This window comes from Eutrigla gurnardus, assembly GCF_963514095.1.
Source record: "Eutrigla gurnardus genome assembly, chromosome: 22".
In the NCBI taxonomy this organism is placed as follows: Eukaryota; Metazoa; Chordata; class Actinopteri; order Perciformes; family Triglidae; genus Eutrigla; species Eutrigla gurnardus.
In genome coordinates, this window is record NC_139933.1 from 10,988,054 (window position 1) to 11,000,099 (window position 12,046).

Here is a 12,046-nt window from a genome sequence, read left to right on the forward strand (position 1 = left end):
AGGAAAGAAGAAGATCATTCTTCTACTCTTCCTGACCGTGGGCTGCTTAAAACAGTTTACGTTTCACTCTCCTGAGCATGAGCCTGCGTATATTCAACATAATCCTGGGAGAACAGAGAAAGCATTAATAAAATCAAAACATTCTAGGGATAAAAAATAAGATGCTATATTTTGTATTATGAGATTTGAGGGTCATGCTTCATGAAGATCTCCAAGCCACCAACCCATCTGATCGATGTTTTTTGATGATGCTTGAATGTCATCCATGTTACACTGGATGCTGTGTGCTCAATCCAATCTGCTCTGCTTTTGGCAAACGTGTCTGGCAGGGGGCTTGTTGTTAAACATGTACAGTAAAGGGGAACTGCCAGGGCACTGAATTAATTGAAAGTCTTGCCTCGCTGTTACCTAATAAGGACAGTTGGCAAAGTCACCATGTGAAGTACTTGGGGCCATAAGCTGTTGAATTATGCAAGAGTGGAGCAGCTTGTTGTTCCTCTAAAGCATGAATCAAAAAAAAAAAAAGTATAAACTCGTGGATGGAGATGTTCAGGCGCTAGGACCCGGGACACGTGAGCGTATCAGTTCGCCAGAGGGTGGAGACGGGGAACAATGAGGGAGCTGACTGGTAGGACCAGCACAGGAGCAACGTTTGAGACCCCCCTCCTCCCCCCTCCTCCTCCTCCCCAGAGTCCCGCTGGTCTGGAGGACCGACAGACAAAACCGACCGACCGGCGGACAGTGAGAGCAAACACAGCCGAGTTTAGGGAGAGTGGGAACATGCAGACCGGTCCACGCAGAGGCTTTTTTTGCTTGAGCCCCCTGCGTGGATTTGAGTGAATGGGTTCGCCTCGGCGCGCGCGTGCTGCTGAACTGGGTCATGCGGACTGCTGGAGGAGCGCGAGATAAACACGCACGCTCCCCCTCCGCTGCTTGGCAGGTTGAGATGGTGGGCGCTCAGAGGAGGGATCCCAGCCCGCGTCCTCGTCTCAGCCTCCAGCATCAGATGATGCTCTGATTTTAATCCGCCTCCGAAAGAAAAGTCAGGCGTCTTCGGGAGGAAGGGGAGCTTCTTGGAGCAAAAAAAAAAACGACGAGATCTCATCCGAGCTCCAGCTGTGACGCTGCAAGGTGTTTGGCGTTTTGTTTGTAAAAAAAAAAAAATGTTTTTAAAAATGGACCCTCGCGTGTTTTTAAGCCCCTGATCGATAACTTTCAAACGTAGTAGATCCATCCATCGGTTTCCCCCGCAGACCTCGGCGGATCGGAGCGGACCGGAGCGCAGCAGCTCTGATGCAGGACCATGGAGGAGAGAGACAGGTCGCCAGCAGGTGAGCGAGTCCCGTAGATGTGCCGAGGTGGATGAGACCGAGAGCCGAGAATAAGGGTTGGGAAAATGTATATTTTTGTTTGATTTCTAATATTCTGCAGATTGTATCTGAAGCGATTTGGATGTCTCACCGTAATTGTGCTGATTGTGAGTGAACTTTGTTTCGTCTGAACTTTGACTCTCTCATATTCACATTCGCCTACTCCTCTAATAAAGCTTCAACATACAGCTTTATTTACCTTAAAGGGTTAACTCTAGACTTAATGGTTGTGCTGCGACTTCATTTCTATTTTCCACCCGCGCCTGTTTGTTTGTCACTCTGTCTGTGCTGGATGGATGCGAGGGCATCCGAGGGAATCCACTTTTTAATGGCCCCTTTATAGTTTGTCCAGGGCAGACAGGTGATATCACATCGTTAATGCCGTCTAATGCATTTAAATGAGAGGCTGTCTTGATAGAGCTGACCATATAAAAGCAAAGCCCGGAGGCTGGTAATGGACTCTTAAGGAAACGCAGCAGATAACACACACACACACACACACACACACACGGATTTGTGTTCGCCACAAACATTGTTTTGATCGAGAGAAGCAGCAGTAAGGGACCTTTTAAAGGAGAAGTTCAAAATTCAGAGGTAAAGATTCTCTTCCTGGAGAAGTAAGTGTATTATTGCCCCAAATACTGTAAACAGACAGGAACAATTTAAACACCAGCAGTTGTATGAAGCATTCCTTCCACCTGCATCAACCATCACATTGAATAGAAAATGCTGCACTTCTTCAATATCAGACACAACCTTGGGATCTTAAATGAAAGTGGAGTTCACCTTGAATTAATCCGAAACATCCCGGGAGTTCATAGAAACGTCCCTGCAGACGTAGGGCATCTACAGACAACAAATAACTGCAATAATGTGGCTTTAAATGACAAGCAGATCCCAGCAATGACCCGATCCAACAGCTGGCACACTGTTGTTGCCCCTCACATAGCCAAAAGACTCAATAAAATGCACAAATAATACAGTCTTACAATCAATTATGGCAAAATGGTGTTAAAACGGCATATTTCCAACATTTTATTCAGTTTAATAAAGGGAAATCAGATACTCCACAGTCTGCTAAAAGAAAACGGAGCTGATCAGAGAACAGGAATGATGTAAACGTGGTCAGATAGGACATATAGAGGAAATGTACTCTCTGTCTGTGCCCTGCTTAGTGGAAATAAAGAGACAACACATGATGCAATATTCACGCCTTACATCCTAACCTGCCAATGTTAGTGAGAAAGCAGCTGCGTAATGATTTCCTGTCATCGGTGTTAACTGTGCGTGTTCATGGTATGACTTGTAGTGGATGCTATGCATAATTTGCATTCATGTATACTGTGTTTTATGTTATTAACGATCATTTTATTGTTTGGTTAATCAGTGTTTGATTAATTTACACTATGTCCTTGATTTTAATTGTCTTGTACATTGTGTCCTACTTGCTTTTACAGCAACGACTAATATCCAGTCATGCAATTAAGGCATAGTGGAATATGAATTTGAGAGAGAGAGAGAGAGAGAGAGAGAGAGAGAGAGAGAGAGAGAGAGAGAGAGAGAGGTTAATTGCAGCCTCAGCAATCACCGTGAGTGCATTGATTGTGGTTGGATGCTTTTGTATATGAGCAGGATCCTAAACCACCATATATACTAGCTTGCCTGTTATGATTTAGAGGGGGGAGTGTCCTCCTTAGTGATGCTCTCTTACATTATCTGAGCTCATAATAGAGTCACATTTCCCCATGTATCTGACATCAAAGGGACGGAGTCTACAGCATGTGGTACAAAGGGAGGGTGGCTTCAATTCGGGCTCACTGGATTTCACCAATCTCTCTCTCTCTCTCTCTCTCTGTGTGTGTGTGGGTCTCTCTCTCCGGCCCTTTCTCTTGTCACACGAAGCCTCCCTATTGGAACTTGAGGCTACTAGATTGTGATAGAGTGGGGGTTAGGTACAGTATGTTCCCTGGATAGCTTAATGCAGTGATATTTCACTGGGAATTGATTCTGCCCACAACACGATGACATTGTTTATGATTTTTGGAGTTTCCTACAATTCTGATTCATGCAGCGGCATGCTTTTGTTTTGGTTTATTGCTGTACTTTGTTGGTCATTTGTGGTCACCGCACGGTAATAGAGCCGAGCGTCCTCCACCTCACATAGCTGATTTCACTCTCAGTCGCCGTTCTGGGATCCCTTTAACCTTGGGTTATCCCCTCCCAGGCTTTAGGTCATCCCACCAGGAGGCCAGAGGATGGCAGCGCTTCTGCCCAGCAGGAGGCAGCGCATGGGACGTGTGGCATACAGTAGTGAGAAGTGATGGAGGATGATGGGAAGGAGATTCGAAGCGAGACGAGTCAGGGATGGGTTATACAGCACTCAGGCCCCCGGCGGGGCGCCTCTGCACTGGCAGCCGGGCAAAGCTGAGAGCATGTGATTTGTCAGAGTGAGCGCCCCCTGGCCTCGGCGGGTAGTTCACCTATCACAGCGCAGCAGGAGGTTTCCTCAGCCGCGTGTTGGCGGAGGCACTAAAACCCACCGACTCACAGCCTCAAATGTTCAGAGTAAGGACGGTGATTCAGATTTTTTTAACGCCTGCGTCAGGAACAGAGTGTCCTGAATGCAACACGAAGGTGTCCCATTTGGGTTTTTTTTATTTTATCGGATGACAGATTGTTTTGGATCACAGTCATTTTGTTTTTATTCCGCACACACCGAGACGACAAGGAGAGGGACAGACGGATACATCCGTGTGTCTCGGCGTGCGTTTGTTTTTCTGTCCGTCGGTGAGAGAAAACACATCAGTCACATCTTATTTCACTCACTGTTTTTCACTGTGACCCAGAGGCAAGGCACGTTGGGCGTTTTGACAGTAAATTGGACACAGGAGATCAGTCTTCAGCCATAATGACTCTTCTGCCGAGAGCAAAGCGACTCGTCCATTAGTGATGGAGAGAGGTAGCTATGTGAGGCGGGCCCTGCAATCTATTTATTTCTTTTATTAGTCCCCTGTTTACATTTTCTGGAACAGACAAGGGAGACAGAGGATAGAAGGAAAAGCTGCCGATATGCACTTTTTCTACATTCAAATACATAGTTAAAGATCAGGATGCAACATCAACTCTGTTGCCCAATTCTCAATCATCTTTTCCACAGCTCATTTGAGCTCCTCGCCCCGTATGTGAATCTGTATTCACGTTTGGATCTCACCCCCGTGAAGCCAATCAATGTCATGTCACACTTCATTGCAACTGTATCGCTCACATAGTTTACACTGGGAGGAACTCCATGAATACGCAATTATCGTCCCCCGACGAGAGTCACGTGATCACAGTTGTTTAGCAGATCTGCAGGCTCTGCTTGGTATCTTATTGAGTTTTAGTTACTACAGTTGGCTTCTGGAGAACAAACAGCCCCGTTATTGAAGACAGAATTGAAAGATGTTTTTTTGTTTTTTTCCTTGTTTAATTTTATTTTGCACATTTATTCTCCCCTTGTGTCACATTTGTTTTTTACTTCCTTGCCTTGCCATGTGAACACCGAAGTCAGTGGGATTCTCTGGATATCATGCATCTCAACACAACAGTACCCAATATTACAAGAATTCCATTAAATCCTAGTAGATTTCAGTCTGGACCAAAGTTGTGGACAGTTCGACTGAGCGCCATTGCAACATTGCCATCCCTAGAGCAATGGTGGCGCAGTTTATGTCTGAGAACGGTTGAAATCCGTACAAGCTGACATCCATGTTATGACCTAAGCTCACAAGTGTAACCCTCAGAAATGAGTAACTCTCCAGATAGTGTTCATGTCTCACCCTGAGTCTGTTCAGAGACAATCTGTGAAAAGAGAGAGATAGTTGTCAGCGGCATCACAGGGTAAATCTCTATTATCGTCTCCAGCTAGGTGTTTATAGAAGGAAAAAGGTCAACTGCTTCTGCAGTTTAATCTGATGTGTGCCTCTTGCGGTTAGCCACAACAGGTTTCCACACAGTTATTAGGACGTAAAACCGGATATTTTGCCTTATTCTGGGAGCAACCTGTTTTTAAGAGGGTTAGAATGCAAATGCACTCCGCTCTGTTTGAGTAATTGCTAAATGGAGCGGGATTGCCCATCTGTATTTGAGGGGAAATTAGTGGCAGGAAAACAGATTGGTGTTGCTGAGCGAAAACCTTGCATCTCCACTTTTTAGGAATGAAAAAAAAAAAACAGGCTTGTTGCAGCTGTTCTTGTTATGCATTTTGGAGTGAATTTACTGAGATTTTTCAAAATGCCACAGGATATTGCATTACAATTAAAACATCGCAAACAATGCCGTCATATGGTCTGAGCTGCAACAGCAACAATGCAGGAATATGTGAGCAGGGATCTGCTTGCGAAAGGCTTACAGATGATTGACACTGAGTGTGATTCGCTCACAAACGCAAGGACATTAAAATGTGTCTCAAACCAAACCGTGTCTTCCGCCGCCTGACAGGAGGGGAGGAGCAGAGGGGCAGCATGGGAGATCAGCGGGGACATGTGGCTATGGTTGAGCAGGATTGCTGAGTCGAACGGAGGCTCACAGCTGTTCCCTCTCACAGGTAGAAGCACAAAAAAGCCTTTGAGTGTCACTGTGCGACTGACACACCAGACAACCCCCCCCTCTCACACTCAATCATCTCCCAGAGACCACATAACTTCATCGTCACACCTCCGGGGCCACTACACTGCAGTTTATGGTTCACGTTTAACAGCATCATTGCAGCTGGAGCACCGTCTCCCGACCACTCATCACATTTTCGAGACTCTTAATCCAGTTCTGCAAAGGAAATGAGCGCAAAGCATCCTGCGCTGTCGGGGTGGGGGTGGGTTGCTTTTGTCTTTTGTGGGAGCTGTGTAATGTGATTAAGATCCATGCTGCACATTCTGCCTGTGGAGCTGAGTGGAAGAAGTACCAGTAAACAAGCGCTCCCTTCGCTCTCGCTCATAGGGGCTACGGCGGCCGTGAAGGGTGGGTGGTCAGAGGACGGGTGCTCCCAGTCCGTCTGTCTGTCCTGTTTAAACGCTTAATCACCCATCCTGGACCACGGACCGATCCGCATAATAATCAACTTTGTGTTCTCTGAAGGCTATATACAGTGGGCACACTCAGAATGATTAGGCTACAATATTCATAGGCTGTTATATAAGCTTGTGATAAAATCAAGAAGGGAGTCTTGGCTTACAGAGATACGTACACACAGGGCGCTTTCTATTTGCAGTGTGTTCTCCTTCGATAAAGCGTGATGAGCCAAGAACAGGAGGCTGCAAAATGGTCACATCCTATTTTAGTTCTCACTGTCTAATAGCTATATTTATCCCTCCCTTCCCACAAGTTAGCCGAGGAACCTCAACACCTTCAGAACGAAAACCCTCCCGTGCCGCGATTCCATCAACTGTCCGTTTGCTGCGTTAATTCGGCGTTCAACTTGCACCTGTCAGTCCACAGACGCATTTTGTCTAAAGCTCTCATTTAAAGTCGTGATGCTGGCTTCAGAGAGACGAGAACAAAGAGGGGACGCAGTTGCCTTTGAATGATGGATGAGAAAGACCATCAGGGAAATTGTTTGTGCTGATTTGATGCCTATTAGCGTGCGTACGTGTGTGCGTGCTGTGCATGATTGGATGATTAGATTTGCCTTTGTGTGTGGGGAGGGGGGTTGAAGGGAGACAATGGGGAGGATCATTAGTGTGATCCACTTTATTCCCTCAAAAAGTCCATTTTGCACAGTTTGTATAATGGTTTCATTGTTTGCCCAATCACTGCTCACCTGCACCGTCACTCACCTCTGATTTTTAATCCGTCGTCAGTCGGTACATTTAGCGTGTCTGACTCCATCTGAGCTCGCAATTAAAGCAGCTGTATTTCCCCCTCCTAGGATCAGTTTGACCTATTTTAAACTTGGCACTTCTGAAAATCAGCAATAACTTTTCTGTTGCAGTATTTCTTTTTTTTTTTATTCTCAGCTTCAGCAATCTGACTGAAATGTGTACTATGGAGCAACCGTTTAGGCAAAGCTAAGCAACGTTTTTCCTCACTGCTCCACTCGCTGTGTGTCTACGGTTAGAAAATGTATATGTATGAATACCTCGGGGTGGTGACGGATGATCTGTGGCACCCCTTGCTGGCTTGTATATATACCTTGGAGCTGTCAGCTCCCTCCATTTGTTTCCATTTGTTTGTCCTTCTACCTGCTCATATTGATTTTCCCATCGCGGTCTGCCAGTAAGTGCTGTCTGAGACCAGCCATATCTGAACGCTGGACAGAGTGCTCTGGAGGGACAGCGGGGAGTCCAATACATTTACTGAAAGCACTTCCCCTGTTGATGCCTTCCCTGAATTGATTGTATGGAAATGAGGGTCTGTTAAAGCCTTCCTGATTTAACCATCCTTTGGGACACAATGTGCAAGAAAAGAAGATATGGATGAGTGTCAGCCAATTTCAAGACACTTAAGAGCACTGTGTGATAAACACATCCATGCATAAAATGTATATCATTTTTTTTGTAACAACTGTGTGCTTTTTTTTGTACACATAAAGTTGGAAGATTTTGTTTCCAGACACAATCCTGTGTTTATTCCTATTTAAATGCATCAGTATTCACTTTTGACCATGATTACATCATGTGTCCCAATTACCCAGGTGAAAGGAATTCATTTGTTTGATGCTATAAAAGACAAGATATTTGCAAATTATTCCAACTTTATGGTTACTCTATGTAAACAGTGTCACATAATGATAATAAAATCCAAATAAACTGCAAAACAGCAGATAACAGATGAAAACTGGCCTCTAAGCAGTGTTTGTTCTTTTAGTCTGCCCCACAGCGTCAAGGCGAGCCTGTCTCTTTCGCCATCTGGGCCGGGACGGGTGGGCAGCGGCGGGGGTTCCCCTACATCCAAGATGAGCTACTGTGGAGGGGCGCCTGTGGAGGACATGCAGGCCCTCGCCATCACCTCTCTGTCGGCAGCAGACGTAGCCAAACAATACGAGCACATCCGCGAGCTGGGCAAGGGCACATACGGCAAAGTGGACCTGGTGGCTCACCGGACACAGGGTGAGATTGTTAAGATCTTTATCCTTGTTATAGCAGCGTGTCGTATTAGTGCGTCTCGACTGTCAACCATTGTTCACATCTCCACACGATGAGTTGAGGCGAAGCTGCCGAGGCAGAGCAGCATGTTATAAAGTCATTAAAGACATTCATTTCAACAGTTAAAAGCTTTTGTTAAGGATTTCCTTAATCCTTGGTTGTAAGAAAATCAAGGTTAGAGAGAAATCTGAAAGCGGTATAACTAAGTGTTGTAAAGCAGTGGAGAGCGAGGCAGAGGGCAACGGCGATGTGTGCACTAAAGGGCCTCTGTGTTTCTGCAGCTGTGATCACGAACAGCTGGTCGTATGTGTGTGTAACGGAGATGAGATGCATTCACTGTACATGTTTATATGACTGAAGAATCTAGCAGCTGTTACAGACACAGGGTTGGGTCGCTGGAAAGGACCGCCACTTGTAAATCCACTTTAAGTGCTTTAGATCAGTGGTTCTCAATTGGTCTGGGTTCGGGACGAGGCTGGAGCCAAATCGAGGACAATTTTCAACTTCTCAGTTCGCAGTTTGAACTCTAGAATATAATAGTATGCCAACACAAAAACAGACTCAACAGTGCTTTCCTGCACAAACATGAAATAAAGAAGTCTAACAACCTGAACCTTGGTGTTTTCATGCAAAATGACTAGTATTTTCAAAAAAATATTTTCAAAAAGTCTCAAATTATGTAGCTTTAGCTGAGAATACTTTTCACTGAATCTATGACAACAAACACTGCACTATGGGAAAAAAAGTGTGAAAAGACGGCACTCCGCTGCTTAAAAAAATCCCCTTCAAAATAAAAGCACAGACAAAGGCCCTCGACCCACTGAAAACGGGTCTGCGACCCACTCTTGGGTCCCGACCCACCAGTTGAGAACCACTGCTTTAGATAACACGTGGAGTGTTGATATACAGGTTGAATACACCAGAGCTCAGCTGTGTCTGTCTACATGTTTATATCTGGGTTTTTTTCTTCTTCTAGGCACCAAAATGGCTCTGAAGTTCGTCACCAAGAACAAGACGAAGCTCAAGAGTTTCCTGAGGGAGTACAGTCTAACGGGCTCGCTTAGCTGCAGCCCTTTCATCATCAACGTCCTGGACGTGCTCTTTGAGACGGAGGACAGCTATGTGTTCGGACAAGAATACGCCCCTGCTGGGGACCTTTTCGACATCATCCCCCCACAGGTAAAACGATCATCCTTCACTCTCACCAATCACCGCTCGCACTCATCCGGAGCTGCTCCAATCAACCGGCAGTTTCAGACGCGGCGGTTTTAACAAGCTCTCCTGGGATTGGAGCCTTGTCTTCGACCCGGTTTTCTCTCCGCACGGTGCTCTCGCTTAGCTGTAGCGCTATTCCAGTTGATGTGCCGGCGGCGCTCGACTTCAAGGTTCTTCTAAAGACTCATTAAAAATGGCTGCGGCGGAATTCAAACCTTAGACTCTTTTTGTTCGAGTTTTCCTTTCTTTTTTGGGAGGCCGTCACTTTTCGCCCCGTTCTTTCACTCCACCACTCAATATAACCATCACCTTATCTTTTTTAACTATACTGTAACCTGCTCACCACAACGTTCTTTTCTGGTCTCACCTCTCATAGTCTCACCTCCTACACAATGTACTCTGTGTGTTAGACTGTATTCATCCAATTCTTCTTCGTTTCTTTCCACCTTCTTTTCTCCAACACTTCCTCCTCTCCTCCACTCTCTCTCGTCCTCAGGTGGGTCTGCCGGAGGAAATGGTCAAACGCTGCATGCAACAGCTGGGCTTGGCCCTGGACTTCATGCACAGTAAAAACCTGGTGCATCGGGACGTCAAACCCGAGAACGTGCTCCTATTCGACCGCGAGTGCCGCCGCATCAAATTGGCGGACTTTGGTATGACAAGACGTGTGGGTTGCCGTGTGAAACGGGTGAGTGGCACCATCCCCTACACAGCGCCGGAGGTGTGCCGCGCCAGCCGCGCCGAGGGCTTCCTCGTGACCACTAGTTTGGACGTGTGGGCCTTCGGCGTCCTGGTCTTCTGCATGCTGACGGGCAATTTCCCCTGGGAGGCGGCGCTGCCGGCCGATGCCTTCTATGAGGAGTTCCGGCGCTGGCAGAAAGCGGGCTGCCCTGTTGGGACCTATCCGTCTCAGTGGCGCCGCTTCACCGACGACGCCTTGCGCATGTTTCAACGGCTGCTGGCTGCCGAGCCAGAAAAGCGCTGCGGAGTCAAGGACGTCTTCTGCTTTGTCAAGTACGAGCTGGTCAGCGAGCTCAGGCGCCGGGCATCTTGCAGAGCCAAGAGAGGCGAGAGGTCAAGCTCGGGGGTGTGCACCGGCACTTGCGCTCCCTCCTCATCCTCCACCTCATCGCGCTCCTCCCACAGACACCACGAGCCCTCCACCCCCCCGGGGACATCCTGCCTGCGCCCGGCACCGCTCAAACGCAGCGTCCTATCCGACCCCCTCTCTCCCAGAGAGGAGTCCGGACAGCACCAGTCTCCGGGCCGAGACAAGAACAAAAGCCAGATGGTGATGGCAACCGCCATTGAAATCTGCGTGTGAGACTGGAGAGCTTTTCACAGTCATAACAAGCTGTGAAGAGGTGTTAATGACTACCACAGGGACTCCGGTGGAAAAGCGGTAGACTCCTTTAACCGTGATCGAGAAGCTCAGGATCACATCCCGGGCTGTGGAAATGGACTTCATCAATCAGCGGCACACACCTGGACAGCAAATCACTGGCACATGCCGTTTAGGTTTTTTGATTTGTGACCAAAGACTGCTTCCGAAACTGAGAAGCCGTTTAAGAGTCGGCCGATGTCGCTCCTCTCTGCAGCTCATTTCTGCCATCCAGATATTTGTGTTTTCTGCTCATACACTGTAGTGGTGCTAATGATTCTATAATTAGATACTCCATGAAAAAAAATGATTCTGTCTTTTCTCGCTCACCACACAACGTCTCTTTATCGTGTTTATGTTACGTCTCTCTGCTAGCGTTTATTAATCTCGGAGCCAATGGCCAATGCTTCATCTGATCCGGTGATACCATTTAGTCGGTGATCTGACAGCAATCTACGCAACCTGCCATTTCTCAGACTTCCTGCCAACTTCCAGTGCATAAAATGTGTCTTTTTTCCGAGAGAAAGCGTCACGAAAGACAAAAAGGCGGAAAAAAAGAGAAAAGAATCACGTAGCAGTTTGTATGAGATGTCTTTGTCATGTCGGTGTCTAGACTTCGAAACAGATTCTCAGAGATAAGCATCACCTCAGGACACTTCAGTGGGTCAGATCCTGTTTTATTATTAATGGAAATCCATTGACTGGCTGAAACACAAGTCTGCCACTTTTGAACTGCTCTCAATGAGATCCATTTCCAATGTAACAAAATAGAATACAGGGATTGGGGTGAACAACGAACTAAGAAGAGGAGAAGAAATGTCTTTTTATTGTTTCTTTTCTACCTGCTGTGTCAGTTTGGACGTGTATGTGTGCGTCTCAAAACCTAAAGCACAAGATTTTTTTCGTAAAGGAGGAGAATCGTAGTGGAAAAGCTACCACTCTATATTGTAAATAATTTGATA

At 46.6% G+C, this 12,046-nt stretch overlaps 1 protein-coding gene across 1 annotated transcript; it reads left to right on the forward strand.

Annotated features, from left to right (window-relative positions):
• The first annotated feature begins 718 nt into the window (after positions 1 to 718).
• Positions 719 to 11,630, forward strand: sbk1 (SH3 domain binding kinase 1). Its single transcript, XM_084039444.1, has 4 exons — positions 719 to 1,331; positions 8,211 to 8,452; positions 9,465 to 9,667; positions 10,200 to 11,630. The coding sequence occupies exons 1-4, from the start codon at positions 1,294 to 1,296 to the stop codon at positions 11,025 to 11,027; spliced, it is 1,311 nt and encodes a 436-aa protein (XP_083895570.1). The 5' UTR covers positions 719 to 1,293; the 3' UTR covers positions 11,028 to 11,630.
• The last annotated feature ends 416 nt before the right edge of the window (positions 11,631 to 12,046 follow it).

Excerpts from the sequence above, each read along its gene's own strand:
- sbk1 (XM_084039444.1), top strand. The coding sequence starts at position 1,294 with ATGCAGGACCATGGAGGAGAGAGACAGGTCGCCAGCAG. Across the intron at positions 1,332-8,210 it reads GAGAGACAGGTCGCCAGCAG|TCTGCCCCACAGCGTCAAGG; the intron begins GTGAGCGAGTCC and ends TTGTTCTTTTAG. Across the intron at positions 9,668-10,199 it reads TCGACATCATCCCCCCACAG|GTGGGTCTGCCGGAGGAAAT; the intron begins GTAAAACGATCA and ends TCTCGTCCTCAG.